Source organism: Hemitrygon akajei, chromosome 2 (genome assembly GCF_048418815.1).
Source record: "Hemitrygon akajei chromosome 2, sHemAka1.3, whole genome shotgun sequence".
Taxonomy (NCBI): Eukaryota; Metazoa; Chordata; class Chondrichthyes; order Myliobatiformes; family Dasyatidae; genus Hemitrygon; species Hemitrygon akajei.
In genome coordinates, this window is record NC_133125.1 from 131,688,109 (window position 1) to 131,709,563 (window position 21,455).

The window sequence follows — 21,455 nt, forward strand, 5'->3', positions numbered from 1 at the left end:
CCGGCGGTAGAAGTCCATAGCGGGGGTATTTCCTTCTGCTGCCTGCGTGGGATGACGAGTCTATTGGGACCCTGAGGACTTGTGAAAACTGTACTGTGGTTTCTTTTTAACTTATAGTCTTTTAACATCTTTGGACTATTTTTACTGTGCCCATGGTCTGTTTTTTTTACATCAAATATGGTATTGTTTGCACTGTTGTAACTATGTGGTTTTGTGTGGGTCTTGTAGGTTTAATTTTTAGTTTGTTAGGTGGTAGAGTTGGTCTCCTGACTTGGTGTGTCTGGGTAGTCTTGTTTTGTCTGGTGGATTTGGAGCTCCTTTCCGGGGAACGTGCTAAGATGGTAGCACGATATTAATACACAGCAGCCTCTCCGGACTCTGGATTTGGGGATTGCCAAACGTTATGTGGATTTTCTAGTATAGTCTGTTTTGTCATGTGCTTTCGTGATATCATTCTGGAGTAACGTTGTCTCATTTTTTAACTGCATTGCAGTTGTGGTTTCTAAATGACAATAAACAGAAATTCAATTCAATTCGGGATCTAATACACTAAAATTCCCCAAGTTCAGGATCTCAATAACTGGGATATACATTAGGCACACATACAAATACTACCACAAGAAATTTGGCAAGTTTCATTTTTGTGATCTTTGCCAGATAGTAACTTAAACAATATTGAGCATCGGCAGGCTAATGGACTCACGAGCCATCAAAGAAGGCAAAGATAATATTCTTTATATTCAATCCTTCCCAGTAACGAGCCTTGGAATACAGGAATCTGAATTAAAAAAAAACTTTTTCAAGCATATTGATCTTCAGGCCAATTTACAACCATGGTTGTCATTCTCATTGAGATCAAACAACTCAGCATGGACCAGTCATTTCACTTGGGGCCCCGAAGTGTTCCTTATTATTCTTTTTAACTATTTATGTCCTTTCTTTCTCCATGTTCCTGCCATAATTTTTGATCTGTGACTCTCCTTAGTTACACTCCATTCTTATACTGACCTATTTTCAGTTCAACATTTCACTTTATTTATCAGCCTTTTTGAATCCAACAAGTGAGCTATCCTGCCAAAACTAGAAGCAAACTTACTTCCTTTTATAATAGTTAATAATTTCACTAACTGTGTATTTTAAATTCCCTGAAAACAGCCAACTGGAGCAAACAGAAAGAAACACTTTTATATGCACAGGGCTGGGGTAAATGTAGGGAATTTCTGGTCAACATTGTTCCTAACCTTAAGGCTTAATGTGAGGAATTTGAAATTCCAAACACATCTTTTAGCTGTAAACAAAATAATCTTTATAATACTCAATACTTCCACTTTATTACTAGTTACACAGTTTCTTATCAAATATAATAACATAACTCAAATTATACCGTTTACTCTAAAGGTTTTTTGGTGTTCAGACATAACATTGCACCAAGATTACATTGGGAGAGGAAAATTCCAGGCTATCAATACATATTAATATGCTCTGGTGCATGGGGTGAGGGAGTTGCTGTTGATTTTGCTTTGGGCTTTTGGTGCTCTAAAGCAAAGACGTCTCTTTACTGGACTTATACATACATATTGCAGTTCCATTGACGATTCAGAGATGGAATGGGAGATGATTCAAGTAATAAAACTGTTTGCATATTTTCTTCCATGTAATGAACAGAGGAGTTATTGTGGAGGCGTTTTGCAGTCAAAGGCTTGTAGTAAATAATGAATGGATGACTGGATGATTATGGCATCTTATACATTCCCAATGCTCTTTCACTGCTGACAGGAACACTGACTCACAACCAATGTTGCAAAAAAAGAACCTTTCGTGTGAATTTTGAGGGTTGAGCAGCATCTGTGAGGGGAAAAGGAACTAAACTGGCAAATTGGTTTATTATTGTCACATATACTGAGGTACATTGAAAATCTTAACTTACATTCATACTGATCATTTAATTACAAAAGTTTATTGAAGTAGTGAAAGTAAAACAACAACAGAGAGCAGAATAAAGTTCTTACTCTGACTTCTCATCCCTTCCAGTCCTGATGAAGGGTCTCGGCCTAAAACACCGACTGTTTACTCTTTTCCATAGATGCTGCCTGGCCTGCTGAGTTCCCCTAGCATTCTGTGCGTGTTGCAGAATAAAGTTTTACAGTACGGCAAAAGTTACAGTGCAGAGATGCAATAAGTTGCAAGGTCATAACAAGATGGTTCATGAGGTTAAGAGTCCATCTTATCAGATTAGGGAAACGTTCGATAGTTTTTTAATGGCAGGATAGAAGTTGTCCTCAAGCCTAGGAGTATGTGATTTCAGGTTTTCGTATCTTCTTCCAAAGGGAGAAGGGATTAGAAAGCATGTTTGAGGTGGGTGGAGCCTTTGATTATGCTGGCTGCCCTACTGAGGTAGCACAAAATATAGAAATTATCCATGGAGAGGAGGCTAGTTTCTATGACCTGCCTCACAGACTATCATCCAGTAACAGTTACATCCACTGTAATAAAGTGCTCTGAGAGGCTGGTCATGGAGTATATCAGCTCCTGCCATGAGGACTGACTTGGGTCTGCTCCAATTTGCACACTGTCACAATCAGCCCTGCAAAATCTGGACAGTGAAGATACACACATCAGGATGCTGTTCACTGACTACAGCTCAGCATTCAACACTATCATCCCCTGAAGCAAATCAATAAGCTCCAAGACTCTCCACTGGATCCTTGATTTCCTCACTTGCAGACTCCCAGTCAGTTCAGATTGGCAACAACATCTCTCCTCTACAATCACTATCAGCACAGGTGCACCATACGGCTGTGTGCTTAGCTCCATGCTCTTCTCACTTTATACTTTTGACTGTGAGGCTAATACAGATCCAATGCCATTTGTTGATGACACCATTGATAGTCAAATCAAAAATGTTGATGATTCGGCATAAAGGAGGGAGATCGGAAATCTGGTTGAATGGTGCCACAACAACCACCTCTCACTCAACATCAGCAAAATGAAAGAGTTAATTTTTTACTACAGTAGTAGAAAAGCAGAGGTCCACAAGCCAGTCCTCATTAACGATTCAGAGGTAGAGAGTGTCAGTATTTTAAATTTCATGGCATTATAATTTCAGAGGACCAGCATGTAGGTGCTATTACAAAGAATATATGGCAGTGCCTCAACTTCCTTAGAAGCTAGTGCAGATTCAGTATGCGATCTAAAACTCCGACAAACTTCTATAGATGCACCGTTGAGAGTATCCTGACTGGTTGCATCATGGCTGTTATGAAAACACCAATGCCCAAGAATGGAAAAGCCTACAAAAAGTGATGGATACAGCCCAGTTCATCACAAGCAAAGCTCTTCCCACCATTGAGCATATCTACAAGGAGCGCTGTCACAAGGAAGCAGCATCCATCATCAAGGACCTCCACTGTCCAGGCCATGCTCTCTTCTTGCTGCTGCCATCAGGAAGGAAGCGCAGAACCATTAGGTCCCATACCATCAGGTTCAGGTTTCAAAACCAACTAGTCAAAGTTTAACTCTGCAATTCCAGTTCTTGTACTATCTGCTGTTATACACAGAGAGTGCTACAAGTAAATATCTTGCAGGCAGATTTACAGATCACCATCTGCAGTTCCCACTTCTACTTTCAAAATTCAAAATAAATTTATTATCAATATATGTATATATTACCATATACTACAGTACCTTGGGATTCATTTGCTGGGTGGAATTTACAAGGAAAAAGAGAAACACAATAGAAATTACAAAAAAATATATACATGAACAGACAGAAACTGACAAGCAACAAACATACAAACGAAAGAAGACATATTGCAACAATAAAAAAAAGAATACTGGTAACATAAATTATGAAGAATCTGTCAGTTGTGAAGTCAGTTCAGAGTAGTGGTGAGTGATGTTATCCACGCTGGTTCAGAGCCTGATGGTTGTAGGGTAATAACTGCCGCTGAATATGGTGATGTGAGATTAAGGCTAGAGTTAGCACTTGTTACACAAACTTGCTCCCTGATGATATTGACCTCTGTTCCTGATGCCAAATGTCTCTGCCATCTAGTTGTGGTATGATAAAATGAAATTAAATTATCTTATTGTTGTAAACACCAGGGTGCGATGAAATTCCTTGCTCACATGAAGCTCACAGAGAAATCGAGATACGTTGCAATTATGAGCACCAAACAGCCGAATGGTGCAAAGATTGTAGTACAATCAGTAGTCGGTCAAAAGAAAGCTAAATTGAGAATAACAGAATAAGTGAGAGAAGTAGAATTAAGAATTTGAGAATGTGGCAGCACCACAAGGAAGGGGTATGAAAGAGGTGATTGGTTCAGAAGTGGGTCACGGTGGGGATGTATGCAGCCAAAGAACACCAACTCTACAGGCGGAAAATACCAGCATTAACTAAGCACCATGAAAGTATTGCTGAAGACACAGCAAATTGTATGAGATTAATGGCTGAAAATATGAACTGATAAGTTCTTTATTAATCACACTTTTGCTGGTGAAATTTATGGTAAGCAATCACTGTAATCACTGGAGAGGTGAGCAAAAGTGAGACAGAGTCGAGGGTCGAAGCACACGTGTACAAGGCAAAGTCAAGGTGAAGTTCAGGCATATTTGAGGCAAATTCAGGGCGAGTGGAGTGGGGCAAAGTCAGAGTGGAGGAGACATAGATTCTAGGCCGATTTGGAAAGGTCGGGTATGGGCTGAGATCTGGCGGCAGGGTCCAGGCCAGAGTGTATTGGGGCAACAGGGCCCAGGTTCTAGAGCAAGGAATGGCTTCATATCTGTGGGCTCATTTCGTTCTGAATGCTATTTGCTTACTTTTATTGCTTGCATGATTTGCTCTTTTTTTTTCTCTGCACATTATTGAATGTTTGACAGGTTTTTTATGGGTTCTTTTGGATTTCTTTGTTTTTTTGGCTGCCTGTAAGGAGACAAACCTCAAGGTTGTAAAACGTATACATACTTAGATAATAAATGTATTGTGGTGACCCACTTCCCAGCGCACTCGAACCGGCTCACAAAGAGGCCGGTCCCAAAAAGGGCGCCAAGCCTGCTTCACCAGCAAGGGGAAAAGCCCGCACGCGGGACGGGACTGTGAATACGCGCCCCCTACAGCATTCCCGCCCGGGGAGGGCGGGATCAGGAAGGCTTTAAAGCGAGGCCGCGAAGTTTGAATAAACCTCTTTTGCAACTGCAGCTCACCGACTACGTGTCGTTATTCCAGCGCTGCGTGTAGCACGCCGCTACAATTGGTGACCCTGACGGCTCAAACGATATTTGGACCGGAGATGAACAACGCCGCAGCTGTTCATGCAGTTTCGTTAAAACTGCCAAGCTTCTGGACGCTGCGACCTCACCTATGGTTCCAGCAAGCAGAAGCCCAATTCCACATTCGGCAGATAACCTCAGATTCCACACGTTACTACTACGTGGTGAGCTCTCTCGACCAGGAGACAGCTGCCCAGGTTGAGGAGTTCATACAGTCGCCCCCAGAGGACGGCAAATACACAGAATTCAAAGCCTTGCTCATAACTCAGAGTCCTGCCATGTGCAGAAGTTCGCTGATGACACGGCCATAGTGGGGTGTGTCAGGAATGGACAGGAGGAGGAATATAGGAAACTGATACAGGACTTTGTGATATGGTGCAACTCAAACTACCTGCGTCTCAATATCACCAAGACCAAGGAGATGGTGGTGGACTTTAGGAGATCTAGGCCTCATATGGAGCCAGTGATCATTAATCGAGAATGTGTGGAGCAGGTTAAGACCTACAAGTATCTGGGAGTACAGTTAGATGAGAAGCTAGACTGGACTGTCAACACAGATGCCTTGTGCAGGAAGGCACAGAGTCGACTGTACTTCCTAAGAAGGTTGGCGTCATTCAATGTCTGTAGTGAGATGCTGAAGATGTTCTATAGGTCAGTTGTGGAGAGCGCCCTCTTCTTTGTGGTGGCGTGTTGGGGAGGAAGCATTAAGAAGAGGGACGCCTCACGTCTTAATAAGCTGGTAAGGAAGGCGGTTTCTGTAGTGGGCAAAGTACTGGAGAGTTTAACATCGGTAGCTGAGCGAAGGGCGCTGAGTAGGCTACGGTCAATTATGGATAACTCTGAACATCCTCTACATAGCACCATCCAGAGACAGAGAAGCAGTTTCAGCGACAGGTTACTATCGATGCAATGCTCCTCAGACAGGATGAAGAGGTCAATACTCCCCAATGCCATTAGGCTTTACAATTCTACCGCCAGGACTTAAGAACTTTTTAAAAGCTATTATTAATGCTTTTTGAGATAGTGATTTAGATGCATATCATATTTTTTTTACTGAGTTAAGTATTGTATGTAATTAGTTTTGCTACAACAAGTGTATGGGACATTGGAAAAAAGTTGAATTTCCCCATGGGGATGAATAAAGTATCTATCTATCTATCTATCTATCTATCTATCTAAGGACTTTCAGACTCTCCCGGCGTGAGCGAGCTGCCCGCTTACTGCACCTGGATGGTTTGGGAGACAGGCCGCCATCGGCTTTGATGAATGAGATCCTGTCCCTGGCCGGAGGACACAAGCCCTGCCTCATGTTTGAGCAGGCATTCCTGGAGCAGCTGCCCGAGGACATACGCCTGCTGCTGTCCGACGCGGATTTCAGCGACCCCCCCCCCCCAGAAGGTGGCGGCCCGGGTGGGCGTGCTGTGGAAAGCCAAGAAGGAGAGTGGGGCGTCCGTCGCACAGATCACCAGGCCACGTTCCCGGCAGCAGACCAGACCAGGCCCGGCTGCGGAGCCCACTAACCCCAGAGGCAGGGGTGAGGAGACCAATGAACAATGGTGCTTCTACCACCAGTGGTGGGGCGCAGAGGCCCACCGCTGTAGCCCGCCCTGCAAGTTCCCGGGAAATGCCAGGGCCAGCCGCCGCTGATGGCTACGGCGGCTGACCATCAGGTTAGCCTCCTGTATGTCTGGGACAAACAGTCGGGACGCCGCTTTTTGGTCGATACCGGAGCCGAGATCAGCGTCTTACCTCTGACGAGTTATGACACCCGCAACAGGGAACCGGGTCCCACCTTGAGGGCCGCGAATGGCAGCACAGTAAGGACCTATGGCACCCGTACGGTGCAGCTACAGTTTGGCTCCAGCCGGTTCACGTGGGACTTCACACTGGCCGCCGTAGCCCAACCGCTCCTGGGAGCAGATTTTTTGCGAGCTCACAGCCTACTGGTCGACCTGCCAAGGAAGAGACTGGTCCACGCCAAGACTTTTCAAACATTCTCCCTGGGTGAAGCCCAGTTGCTGGCTCCACATCTAGACTCCATCACGCTGTCCGACAACGACTACACCAGAGTCCTGGCGGATTTCCCATCAGTTCTGGCACCGCAGTTCACGACAGCCATGCCCAAACATGGCATACAGCACCACATCCCGACACACGGACCACCCCTCCATGCCCATGCTCGAAGACTTCCTCCGGACAAGCTCCGACTGGCGAAGGAGGAGTTCAAGAGGATGGAGGAATTAGGGATCATACATCGGTCTGACAGCCCACGGGCCTCCCCCCTGCACATGGTGCCCAAAGCAACAGGGGGCTGGAGACCAGGCGGTGACCACCACAGGCTGAATGAGGCTACAACACCAGACCGCTACCCTGTGCCGCACATTCAGGACTTTGCAGCAAACTTGCATGGTGCAGGGATCTTCTCCAAGGTAGACCTCGTCCGGGGATACCATCAAATCCCGATGCATCCGGACGACGTCCCCAAAACGGCACTCATCACCCCGTTCGGCCTTTTCGAGTTCCTCCACATGCCGTTCGGCCTAAAGAATGCCGCACAGACGTTCCAGCAGTTAATGGATGTGGTGGGACACGACCTGGACTTGGCTTTCATCTATTTGGACGACATCCTCATAACCAGCAGCAGTCATCAGGAGCATCTGTCCCACCTCCGTCAACTCTACGCCCGACTGAGTGAATACGGCCTGACAATCAACCCAGCCAAATGCCAGTTCGGGCTTGACACCATCGACTTCCTGGGCCACAGGATTACTAAAGACGGGGCAACCCCTCTGCCTGCCAAGGTAGACGCGGTCCGCCATTTCCCCCAACCCAACACAATCAAAGGTCTTCAGGAATTCGTGGGTATGGTGAATTTCTACCACCGTTTCCTTCCTTCAGCTACCCGAATCATGCGCCCCCTGTTCGCCCTGATGTCGGGTAAGGGCAAGGACATTACCTGGGACGAGGAGTCCGCCACTGCTTTTGTTAAACCCAAAGAAGCCTTGGCAAACGCGGTGATGCTAGTGCACCCCAGAACAGATGTCCCTACCGCCCTCACAGTGGACGTATCTGACACGGCAGTCGGTGGGGTGCTGGAACAACTCATTGAGGGTCACTGGCAACCCCTGGCATTTTTCAGCAAACACCTACAATCACCCGAGCTCAAATACAGTGCTTTTGACCAGGAACTGTTGGCGCTATACCTGGCAATCCGGCACTTCAGGTGGTACTTAGAAGGTAGGCCCTTCACTGCATTCACGGACCACAAACCGCTTACCTTTGCGTTCATGAAAGCATCCGACCCCTGGTCATCCCGCCAGCAGCGACATCTGTCCCACATCTCCGAATAAACAACGGATGTCAGGCATGTCTCGGGAAAGGACAATGTCGTGGCGGACGCCCTCTCCCGCCCTAACATCCAAGCCCTGTCCCAGGGGTAGACTATGAAGCGTTGGCGGAGGTGCAGCAGGCAGATGAGGAGATCCCTAGTTACAGGACTGCAGTCTCCGGTTTGCAGCTCCAGGACCTCCCCGTAGGCCCAGGTGAGAGGACCCTACTCTGTGACGTCACCACCAGCCAACCCCGCCCCATTGTCCCAGCAGCCTGGCGGCGGCACGTTTTCAACTCCATTCACAACTTAGCGCACCCCTCCATCAGGACAACCGTCCAGATGGTAGCCAACAGGTTCATTTGGCACGGACTCCGCAAGCAGGTCAGTGAATGGGCCAAAACGTGCATGCACTGCCAAACAGCCAAGGTGCAGTGGCACACCAAAGCCCTACCGCAGCAGTTCCACCCCACCCGCCAGTGTTTCGACCACATTCATGTGGATATCGTGGGCCCCCTGCCAGTGTCGCGAGGAGCGCGGCACCTCCTGACTATCGTAGACCGATTCACAAGATGGCCAGAGGTGGTCCCGCTCACCAACACCACCTCCGAATCTTGTGCCCGGGCACTGATTGACACCTGGGTATCTCGCTTTGGTGTACCGGCCCACATTACCTCCAACAGAGGCGTCCAGTTCACCTCCAGACTGTGGTCAGCTATGGCCAGCCTTTTGGGGACACAGCTGCACCACACAACTGCTTACCACCCACAGTCGAATGGACTAGTGGAGCTTTTCCACCATCACCTGAAGTTGGCTCTGGTGGCCCGCCTCAAAGGGCCTAACTGGGTGGATGAGCTTCCCTGGGTCCTGCTCGGAATCCTCACGGCGCCCAAAGAGGATCTGCACACCTCGTCAGCCGAGTTGGTGTACGGCGCACCCCTGGTCATCCCAGGAGAGTTCATACCAGCCCCAAGGGGGCAAGAGGAAGAACCCGCAGCAGTCCTGGGCAGACTACGTGAGAGGCTCGGTAACCTGGCCCCCATACCCACTTCACAACATGGGCAGAACCCGACCTGCATACCCAAAGGCCTGCAAAACTGTAAGTTCGTTTTTGTACGACGGGGCAGACATCGGGCACCGCTACAGCGGCCCTACGAGGGGCCGTTTACGGTGATCAGAAACAACGGGTCCACATTTGTGCTGAACATTGGGGGAAAAGAGGAAGTTTTCACAGTGGAGCGACTCAAACCGGCCCATGTGGACTTGGCGCAGCCGGTCGAGATTCAGGCACCGCGGCGCAGAGGCAGACCTCCCAAACAGAGTCCGACCCAGACTGAGGACATTGGGGGGTGTATCGCCAGTTCTGGGGGGGTGGGTTATGTGGCGACCCACTTCCCAGTGCACTCGAACCGGCTCACAAAGAGGTGTGCGCTGGCATTGAGGCCGGTCCCCAAAAGGGCGCCAAGTCTGCTTCACCAGCAAGGGGAAAAGCCCATGCGCGGGACAGGACTGTGAATATGTGCCCCCTACAGCATCCGCGCCCAGGGAGGGCGGGAACAGGAAGGCTTTAAAGCGAGGCCGCGAAGTTTGAATAAGCCTCTTTTGCAACTGCAGCTCACCGACTACGTGTCATTATTTCAGCGCTGCGTGTAGCACACCACTACAGTACCACATTAAACTTCAAAATTTTAGATTAATTTTGTAAATTAATCATGGTTCACCCTGGTGGCTGTACTCATTTTGTTGTCTTCCTTCTTCTGTAAGGTTAGAACATAAAGAAAATTATAATAGGAAAATAGAGAAGAAAGAGGAAATATTGGGACTGAGGACTTGCTGTCAATTATGTGGAATGGTAAAGTAGGTTTGTGAGACCTTTTGGGAAGCCAGAGTAGTTGGAATATACTCAGTGGTCACTTTATTAGGTACCTCCTATACCTATAAAGTGGCCACTGAATGTATATTCGTGGTCTTCTACTGGTGATGCCCATTCACCTTAAAGTTCAACAAGTTGCGCATTCAGATATGCTGTTCTGCATACTACTGTTGCAATGTGTGGTTATTTGAATTACTGTTGCCTTCCTGTCAGCTTGACCTGGTCTGGCCATTTTATCTGACTTCTCTCATTAGGAAAGCATTTTCATCCACAGACATTCACAGGATATTTTTTCTCACATCATTCTTTGTAAAATCTAGAAACTATTGTGCTTGAAAATCTCAGGAGATCAGCAGTTTATGAAATACTCAAACCACCCTATCTGACACCAACGCTCATTCCAAGGTCAAAGTCACTTAGATCCCATTTCTACCCCATTCTGATATGTGGTCTGAACAACAACTGTACCTCTTGACCACGTCTGCATTCTTTTATGCATTGTGTTGCTGCCACATGATTGGCTGATTAGATATTTGCATTAACGTGTACCTAATAAAGTGGCCACTGAGTTTATGTGTTGCTCTGCCTACCTTGGTGGACCTTTTAAATTATTATTTTCACACAAGTGCTCAGAATACGTGAAGATTTACTCACCAAGGGAGCAGCAGGTTCAAGCTTTCTGTAGTATTTGTAACAAGGAACCTGTTTTCACAGTATACATCTTCAACATATTTTATTTCCCTTGGCTCTAAGAGAAACTGACAAAAATAGCACAGCAGTTTACAAAAACAGTTTCATGGTTTTTGAAGATTAATGAGATCAAAAGGCAATCGCATCTTGAACCCAATGTTGAATAAAAGTTAAAAATTGCATGAGTAGGAGTTGTAACTTAAGCTGTGGCTGGCATGGACCTGTAAGTCAAAAGGCCTGTTACTGTGTTACATGACTCTATGACTAATGTTCACTTTGATTAATTCCCGGAAATGGGAGTTGTCACAAAGGAGAGACCTATACTCTGACCTAAATTCACTGAAGTTTAAGCATTTAATTTCTTAAGTAGGTGTTTCCTCGAAAGGAAAGAGCTGGGCATTGTTTCAACATCTGTTTACAATTAAGAAACAATAGTGGCTTAATTATATACAAAGTACTATTTTATAGGTCACTAACTAATGGGAAGGATGTTGCAAATGAAGCTTGCAGGGAAATTGCAGAGATGTGCAAAAGCCGCAGAATATTGATAATGCGGGACTTCAAACATCCAAATACAGATAGAGATAACAGTAACAAAAAGGACAAAGCTGGAAAGAAGTTTCTGAAATAGGTACAAGCAAACTCAATCACTATTTTCTCTGTCCCAAGGAGGAAGGTGACATTTCTAGATCTGGTTTTGGGAAAAGAGCCAAGCCTAATGGAACAAATATCATTGGGGGTACACCTTGTAAGCAGCCAACATAACCAACAACAAACATTGTGTTTTTCTTCATTGCTCAGAGGATCTATCCTAGGCTCAACATATTGATGCAATCAGAAACCAGGGCACTTCAGCGACTATACTTCATTAGAAGTTTGAGGAGATTTGGTATGTAACCAAAAACCACTAAGCCATACCTGCACACTAAACCTGCTTACCATTACAAGGACATCACGATCTCTGTGAAAAATCAGCACTCATTGTTCTCACAAACATTATGTAATATTTTACTTTCCTTCCTGCCAAGGCAGATTATCTTGAATTTGATGAGATTATACTCAATTTCTCGTCTTTTTGCCCACTTGGTTAATCTTTGCTGTCATTTTGAATCCTTTGTACAAATTACTTTTCTGACTATCTTACATATGCTCAGAAGTTGGGATGGGATATACTCAGCTCCTTCTTGTACACCACTGATTCTAAACATATGGAGTAGGCAGCTATATTGGCCTTTATACATAAACAACTGCATGCAGCAGCAGATTCCTTTCATTTTTTTTTGTTACACAAGTTTTCTTTTTGGTTTGATGTGGAACTAAAAAATCATTCTTTCAATAAAGTTTTAATTCTTTATGACCAGAACGTGCACGATCTGGTAACGATGCATTGAGAGGTAGTTGAGAGAAATCCCACTAACCTTCAGAATTGATGTGACTATTTCTGTTCTCAGAAACTTTGTCTAAAATAAAAATGTTGCCTGGTTCAAGTTAAGCAGCACATTTGAACAATTTTTGCTAGAGTGGCGGAATCACAGAATTGGTGTAACACAGATCATTCAGCTCATTAAGTGTGTACAAGCTTGACGCAAAGTGAACCCAAGTAATTTCAATCCCTCTCCACACCCACACAGTGTTGCAAAATGTTTCTTTTCAAGATTCAGGATTCAAAAATTCAAGTTTATTTATCATGTGTACATCGAAACATACAGTGAATTGTGTTGTTTACATTAATAACCAACAAACCTATTCATTATTCATCATTCAGCTCCTCTTGTATTCCCATTCTACTGCCTCCATTATCAGCCTGACAATACAATCCAGTCCCCAACAAACTGTCATGTAAAACGACTATGTTGTTTTGCCATTTACTTTCATTCTATGACCCTCATTCCCGATACCTCCACCATCAGAACAATTTCTTTCCATCTTCTCTGCCGAAACCTCTACTCCAAGGGGGAAAATCTCAGCTTTCCAGACTATCCAAATAACTAGAGTCCCTCATTCTCAGAAGCATATTGGCAACTCTTTTCTGCATCCTCTGCAAAATCGTTCAATCTTTCTTTAATACCCACAAATGCAAATGCCCCGACAGCCCGAAACGTCGACTGTTCACTCTTTTCCATAGATGCTGCCTGGCCTGCTGAGTTTCTCCAGCATCTTGTGTGTGTTGATTTGATTTCCAGCATCTGCAGACGTGCTCTTGTTTGTGATTCATCTTTCTTTAAGTGTGATGCCATGGACTGGTCAAAATAATTCAATTGCAGCCACACTACTATTTCACAAATATTCATCATGACTTCTTAACACTTATAGTCTGTACTGCTCATTATAAAGCCCAGATTTTACACTTTCTCAATTTTCCATGGTATTTGCAGTGAACAATGTACATGTACCCATAGGTCTCTCCGCTGTACCACTTTTAAGAATTGGCACCTTCTAGTTTTAATTTTATCCTCTCATTCTTTCTACCAAATATAACAGTTTACACTTTTCAGCATTTCACTTTGTTTCAACCTTTATGCCTATTTTACTTGCAACTTAACACATCTGTTAATTAAATTGTATTTCACTCTATGCTTCGATGTACATGTGATAAATATATCTGAACCTGAACTTAAATCTGAGCTCCGTCTCAGTTCACTTTACCTCCAAGTTTTGTTCCATTTGCAAATTTGAAAAAAATGCACTGAACATTCAAGTCCAAGTCAATACAATGCATTAGGAAAATCAGTGGTTCTGCCACTACCCTAGGGAATCTACTTTGCACCTCCCTCCACTCTAATAAAAACAATCTTTTGTCATTACTCTCTCATTTCTTTTACATCAATGTTTCTGTCCATGCTCCTTCAGTCCCTTAGTTCTCTTAGTGACAAATCTACTTTGTGGCGCCTTATTGGAACTCCTTTTGGAAGTCCATAAACATCACGTTAAGTGTTTTGGGCTCATTAACCCGCTTTATTACTTTATCAAAAAAAAACTTCTCCAAAATAAGTTTGACATGATCTGCTTTTTACAGATGATTGCTGAGAGGATCATCAGAGTCTCTCTTCCACCTGTCTAAGATATTTATCAGAGTGCTGCATATACAGGGCTCTTAGCATTGACAATGATCCCTCCCATCCACCAACAATCTCTTTGACACCACCCCCCCCCCCCTATCAGGTATATGTTAACGTATCTTTAGGATAAGGACTGTTAGGATAGGAAACAGCTTCTTCTCTCAGGCTGTGAGACCATTGAACTCCTTGCCACCACCAAGGTCTTGTCACATATGAAACGCCAATAGTGTATATTATTTACATTTTGACTTGTGTCATAGATACAGTTTATTATTTGTTAATTTATTTGTGGTATTATCAGCTTATGTATTATGTGTGAGTCATATGTACTGTGTTGTTCACATTGGTCTGAGGGAACATGATTTTGTTTAGCGGTATAAATGTATATGGTTATGCAGTTGGATGACAATAAATTTTAAATTGCACTTGAACTTGATGCAGGATTTCTCTAATCAATCCAAATTTGTCCAAGTGAATGCTAATTCTACCCCTGATTCTTATTGTAGGACTATTCCCACTATCAAAGTTAAACTAACTTAGGATTTATACAAACATCCTTATATCTATAGATGGAAAAATGGTTCCGTTTTAGAAGCGACCTGTTGTGCTTCTCATCAGACCCAGGTTATTTAGTCACTCTAAGTGCAGGTGTCCGTTATCACTTTTTAGCCCACTCAAAATCTTAATGATATCTTCCTTTTCTGAGACTCCAGTAAGATCTTTACCCAATTAGAAACTGATGTAAAGTACTTATTTAAAGCCATAGTCATGCCATTTGTCTCCGTAAGTAGTTCTCCATTTCAGTTTCTGATTGACCCCACCATGGCTTTTACAACTGTTGAAGTCTTCAGGAAAATGTCAGACTGCCTTATATATTTGCTGACAGTCATTTCTCACAGTGTCTCTTGGTGTCTATTTTATTTTATTTATTACTTCCTCTATGATTTTTCCATGACCAGTTCGGTCCTCAGTTGTGTAATCTGCTTTAAATTTTTGATCAGCCAGGGGAAATCTAGGGTTTCATTCTAAACTGGTGCATTGAGCTGAGGTCCCAGAATTTCACTGCTCTATTGCCATGGAGTATATCTGCAATTTCCCTGGAAATTTCCTTCGCATTAGATGGCAGCTGATAGAATATGTACTCATACCTTCATTATTTCTTGAATCGAAACAGATAGGCTCTGTCCTTGTTTGTTCCAGGATCTTCTCTCATTCCATGACTGCAAAATTCTCCTTCATCAATATTGCCAATAATCTCCCTCCACTATCTTTCCTGAACATATTGTGTCCTGGGACATTTAGAATGCATGTCAGCCCACTTTTCGGTCAGGTCTCCCTTACTGTCACAACATTATAATCCCATGTGGTTGAGAGAACCTGCAGCTCACCAATCTGATCCAGGGTTTTAACCCAAAACACTTACAATTCCTTCCTTCCCACAGATGCTGCTCAACCAACTGAGTTATACCAACAGATTGTTTGGTGCACCTTCTTTTACTCCTTCTTACTCTGATCTTGCATATTTAAAAAAAATTCTTGTTCTGTTTCTATTTACTTTTTCTCTCTCCCTTTTGTTTTGCCTGCCTTCTTGCCATATTAGTTTAACTCTTCTTCCACAGCACCAATGAACTTACTCTGGAGCACCTTGATTCAAGAGACCCACAATGTCATGGAACATCTCTCCCCACCATCGGTAGTATCTACAGAAGGTACTGCCTTAAGAAGTCAAAGTCCATTAACAAAGATCCCTACCATCCACACACCCTATCTTCTTGGGCAGAAGATACAGATGCCTGAAATCTAAAAAAGGTTCACAAAAGTGTTAAGATGGCTATAGACAAAACAGAACTTTTGGAAGAATATTAAACTGGTGTGGGACCAATTATGAAAGTATGGGTCAAGTGCCAGGGAGAGTTAATTGGGCAAAGCTGTTACCAAGCAAGTCCACACTTGACATTTGGAGGGTGTTTAAAGACCAATTGCACAAAGTACACAATGGATAATTTCCAATAAGAAGGAAATATATGGGAGGCAAGATAATGGAATCTTGGATGTCAAAAGAACTAGTTAATTTAGTCAAAAAGAAAATGGAAAAGTATATAAGATGTAGGAAGCTAAAATCAAACAGAGGCCTTGACGACTTTAAAGAAACCAGAAATAAAACTCAAGAAGAGAACTGGAAAAAACCATGAGGAGCCAAGAAAAGTCCTTAGCAAATAAGATTAGAACAAGAACAAGAAAGAGACAAAGCAAGTGCAAGAGGATGACTAGGAAATGGGTAGGACCACTGAAGCATAAAGGGGGAAACAAGCTTGGAGGTGGAGGATGTGCGCAAAGTGCTAAATAAATACTTTGCATCAGTAATTACCAAGGAGAAGGACATGGAAAACAGAGAGATCAGTGTGGAACGTGCTAATTTGCTAGATCATGTTGACTAAAAGGAGGTAGTGTTGGCTCTCCTAAAGAACATAAAGGCAGATAAGTTCCCACATGATAGATGCACACCAAGTTATTGAGAGAGGCAAGAGATGAGATTGCTGGTTCCTTGACCAATACCTCTGTGTCCCCTCTAGTCACGGGCAAGTTAGTAGGTAATGCTACTATTCAAAAAGGAAATAATGCCATTATTCCAGAAGGAAAACAGGGATAATCCTGGAAACAATAGAATAGAGAGCAGAAGAGAAGTTACAAGATGAATTCTTAGGAATAAGATCAATGATCATTTGAACAATTATAGCCGAATTAGGGATTGTCAGCATGGCTTTGTGCGGGACAAGTCTTGTCTTTCTAACTTGATTGATTTTGAGAAGATGATGAAAGTGATTGATGAAGGTAGAGCTGAAGATGTTGTCTACACGGATTGTTTAAATAAGTATGACAAGGTCCCTCATGGGAGGCTCATTCAGAAGATTAAGATGCGTGAGATCCATGGTGAATTGTCTGTTTGGATACAGAATTGGCTTGCCCATAGAAGGCAGTGGTAGATTCAACTTATTTTGCTGGAGGTCTGTGACTAGTGGTGTTCTTCAGGGATCTGCACTGGGACCTCTACTGTTTCTGATATAATATATAAATATATATATATATGAATGACCTGGATAAAAAAGCATAAGTTGAGTTGGATATGAAGATTGGAGGAGTTGTGGATAGTATAGAAGATTTGTGTGAAATAGAGCAGTTGCAGATATGGGCAGCCAAATGGCAGATAGAGTTTAATGACGGACAGACCCAGAGTTAAGACGGCACTAAACGGTGACTTGTTTGCTTGCATCTTTGGAAACAGTGCTATTTCCATCTTTAATATCTTTATTTTTCCCTCTCAGGGTTCTTTTGATGACCCTGACCTGGAGTTACACAATGACTTTGGTTCTTTGCGGGAATGGAACCCGTTCTCGGGGTTTCAGGACCGGCCATTGTTCGGCACACCAAGGGTTCAGCCTGCGAGTCTGGCTCATATTTAGAAGCCTAAGATCTCAGGGCTCTGGAGACGGGTGGATCGAGGGTCGGTGTCATGGCAGGAGACCCGTGTGTCGTTAGGGCAGTCGGAAAATTTTCTGCTGTGTGCCCGAAGATCTTCAGGCACAGAGCCTGATAAAAGCAACGTAACAGACTTTTAACATCATAAACCAGCGAGCTGTTTGTTATGTCTCCCTGCTCGCTGGGTAAATGGAGACATCTCCCTCTTCCTTATTAGGGAGAGAGAGAGCCTGTGGTATGTTGAATGCCGGTGTGAAACACCAAGTTTTTGGGGTAACTGCAAGTCTGTGTCTTTGTTTTTGCCTTGTTCACGCTTGAGTGCGATGCTTGCTTTCTTTTGCTGGTGGGGGGAGGGGGAATTGTTGCTCGCTATGGCTTACGCGCAGGGGAGCTGAGGGGGGCTTTGGGGTTCTCACGTTTAACTGTCGTTCGTTCTTTGGGGCACTTCTCTGTTTTCGTGGATGTTTGCAAACAAAAAGCATTTCAGGATGTATATTGTATACATTTCTCTGACATTAAACTGGACTTTTGAAATCAGCCAAATGTGAAGTGTTGCATTTTGGGAGCCCAAATGCAAAGAGACAGTACATTATTAATGGCAAGACCTTTAATAGTGCGGATATGCAGACGGATCTTGGAGTCCAAGTCCATAGCTCACTGAAATTGGCTCCACAGGTTGATAGGGTGGTAAGGAAAGTACATGGCATGATTGCCTGTATTAGTCAAAGAAATGAATTCAAGTCAGGAAGTTACTGTATGTTGCAACTTTATATGTCTCTAGTTAGGTCACAACTGAGTATTGCATTTAGTTCTGGTCACTGCATTATAGAAAAGGTGTCAGGTCTTTGAAGAAGGTGCAAAAGAGGTTTACCTGGATGCTGTTTGGATTAGATGGTATATGCTTTCAGGAGAGGTTGGACAAACTTGGTTTGTGTCTCTGGAGCAGCAGCGGCTGACAGGAGATCTATTAGAGGGTTATAGAATTCTGAGAGACATAGATAAACAACCAGCACCTTTTTCACAGGGTTGAAATATTATATCTAATACCACAGGGCATGCATTTAAAGTGAGAGGGCAAGTTCAAAGGAGCTCTGATTCTTTACACAGAAAGTGGTAAGTCTCTGAAATGTTTTGACTGGGGTGCTGGTGGAGACAAATACAATCAAGACATTGAAGTAGATAGGCACAAGAATGTGAAGAAAATGGAAGGATATGGACGTCGTGTAGGTAGACAGGTGACCCCCAACCATTATCAATATTCTTCAGAGACTGCCTGGCCACAATCAGAGAGTGGTCGCAACATCAGGACTTGTGATATGCATCAGCTGCTCACTGGACCATCCACCACCTGCTCCCATGGCTTCATGTGACCCCGATTGGGGGGAGGGGCTAAGCAGGTGCTGCACCTTGCCTAAGGGTGCCCTGCAGGTTAACAGAGGGAAGGAGCAACTTACACCTCCTTTGGTAGAGATGTATCGCCACCCTGCCACCAATGATTCTAATCAGTGTGGCACACATATTGTGGGCCTAAAGGACTATTCCTGTCAAATGCCTTCTATGTTCTGCATCAACAGATCACTTGTAACACCAGAGTAAACAACATACTGGACCATTGCTACACCACCATCAAGAATGCCTACCGTGCTATTCCTTGCCCTCACTTCAGGAAGTCTGATTATCTGACTGTACTTCTACTCCCTGAGTATCGGCAGAGACTGAAGCACCAGTAGTGAGAACCAAAGTATGGACAAGGGAAGCACACTTACAGGACTGCTTTGAATCTGTGGCCTGGATTGTATTCAGGGATTCACCTTCAAATCTGGATGAGTATGCTGCAGTTGTTACTGACTTCATTAAAACCTGTATGGATGAGTGTGTGCCCACAAAGACTTATTGTACATTCCCAAACCAAAAGCCATGGATGAACCGGGAGATACATCATCTGCAGAAGGCTAGATCGGTGGCATTCAAGTCTAGCGACTTAGGCCTGTGGCAGAAAACCAGGTATGAGTTGTGGAGGGCTATTTCAAGGACGAAGAGACAATTTTGAACAAGGTTGGAAGCAACATCAGATGCATCACAACTCTGGCAGTGTCTGCAAGACATTACTTCCTACAAAGTGAAACCCAATAGCATGAATGGCAACCACAGCTGTGAAGATCCCTGCTGTACCTGATGACCCTGTGATCTCTGTCACAGAGGCCGACGTTAGACTGTCTTTAAAGAGAGTGAACCCTCGCAAGGTGGAAGGTCCCAATGAAGTACCTGGAAAGGCTCTGAAAACCTGTGCTAACCAACTAGCAGGAGTATTCAAGGACATTTTCAACCTCTTACTGCCACGGACGGAAGTTCCCACTTGCTTCAAAAGGGCACCAATTATACCAATGCCTAAGAAGAATAATGTGGACTGCCTCAATGACTATCGTCCAGTAGCACTCACATCAAAAGTGATGAAATGCTTTGAGAGGTTGGTCATGACTAGACTGAACTCTTGCCTCAGCATGGACCTGGACCCATTGCAATTTGCCTATCATCACAATAGGTCAACAGCAGACACAATCTCAATGGCTCTCCACACAGTTTTAGACCTCCTGGATAACACTAACACCTATGTCAGGATGCTGTTCGTCGACTATAGCTCAGCATCTAATATCATCATTCCCACAATCCTGATTGAGAAGTTGCAGAACCTGGGCCCCTGTACCTCGCTCTGCAATTGGATCCTCAACTTCCTAACCAGAAGACCATAATCTGTGTGGATTGGTGATAACATATCCTCCTCACTGATGATCAACACTGGGGCACCTCATGGGTGTGTGCTTAGATCACTGCTCTACTCTCTATATACACATGACTGTGTGGCTAGGCATAGCTCAAATACCATCTATAAATTTGATGATGATACACCCATTGTTGGTCGAATCTCAGGTGATGATGAGAGGTTGTACTGGAGTGAGATATGCCAACTAGTGGAATGGTGCCGCAGCAACAACCTGGCACTCAATGTCAGTAAGACGAAAGAGCTGATTGGGGACTTCAGGAAGGGTAAGACGAAGGAACACATACCAATCCTCATAGAGGGGTCAGAAATGGAGTGAGTGAGCAATTTCAAGTTCCTGAGTGTCAAGATCTCTGAGAATCTAATCAGGTCCCAACATATTGATGTAGTTATAAAGAAGGCAAGACAGCAGCTATCCTTCATTGGGAGTTTGAAGAGGTTTGTCATGTCAACAAATACACTCAAAAAACTTCTATAGTTGTTCCGTGGAGAGCATTCTCACAGGCTGTATCGCTGTCTGGTATGGGGAAGGTGGCGAAGAAAGCTGCATAGGGTTTAAATCTAGTTAGCTCCATCTTAGGTACTAGCCTACAAAGTACACAGGACGTCTTCAAGGAGTGGTGTCTCAGAAAGGTAGCGTCCCTTACTAAGGACCTCCAGCACCCAGGGCATGCTCTTTTCTCACTGTTACCATCAGGTAGGAGATATAGAAGCCTGAAGGCACACACACAGAGATTCAGGAACAGCTTCTTCCCCTCTGCCATCCAATTCCTAAATGGACATTGAAACCTTGGACACTACCTCACTTTTTAAAAAATATACAATATTTCTGTTTTTTTGCACTTTAAAAAAAATCTATTCAATATATGTATACTGTAATTATTACTTATTATTATTTTTTTCTCTCTGCTAGATTATGTATTGCATTGAACTGCTGCTGCTAAATTAACAAATTTCACGTCACATGCTGGTGATAAT

General features: G+C 44.0%; 1 protein-coding gene across 4 annotated transcripts in view; it reads right to left on the minus strand.

Annotated features, from left to right (window-relative positions):
* The window catches only part of LOC140715673 (progesterone-induced-blocking factor 1-like), a 282,888-nt gene that overhangs the window by 107,314 nt on the left and 154,119 nt on the right, over positions 1-21,455 (minus strand). For 2 of the 4 annotated variants that reach the window (XM_073028064.1, XM_073028058.1), the window contains exon 18: positions 11,127-11,230. The exons of the other annotated variants lie outside the window; for them this stretch is intronic. In XM_073028064.1, the coding sequence (XP_072884165.1) occupies positions 11,127-11,230 (104 nt within the window). The remainder of the gene's footprint in view (positions 1-11,126; positions 11,231-21,455) is intronic. 4 annotated transcript variants of the gene reach the window in all.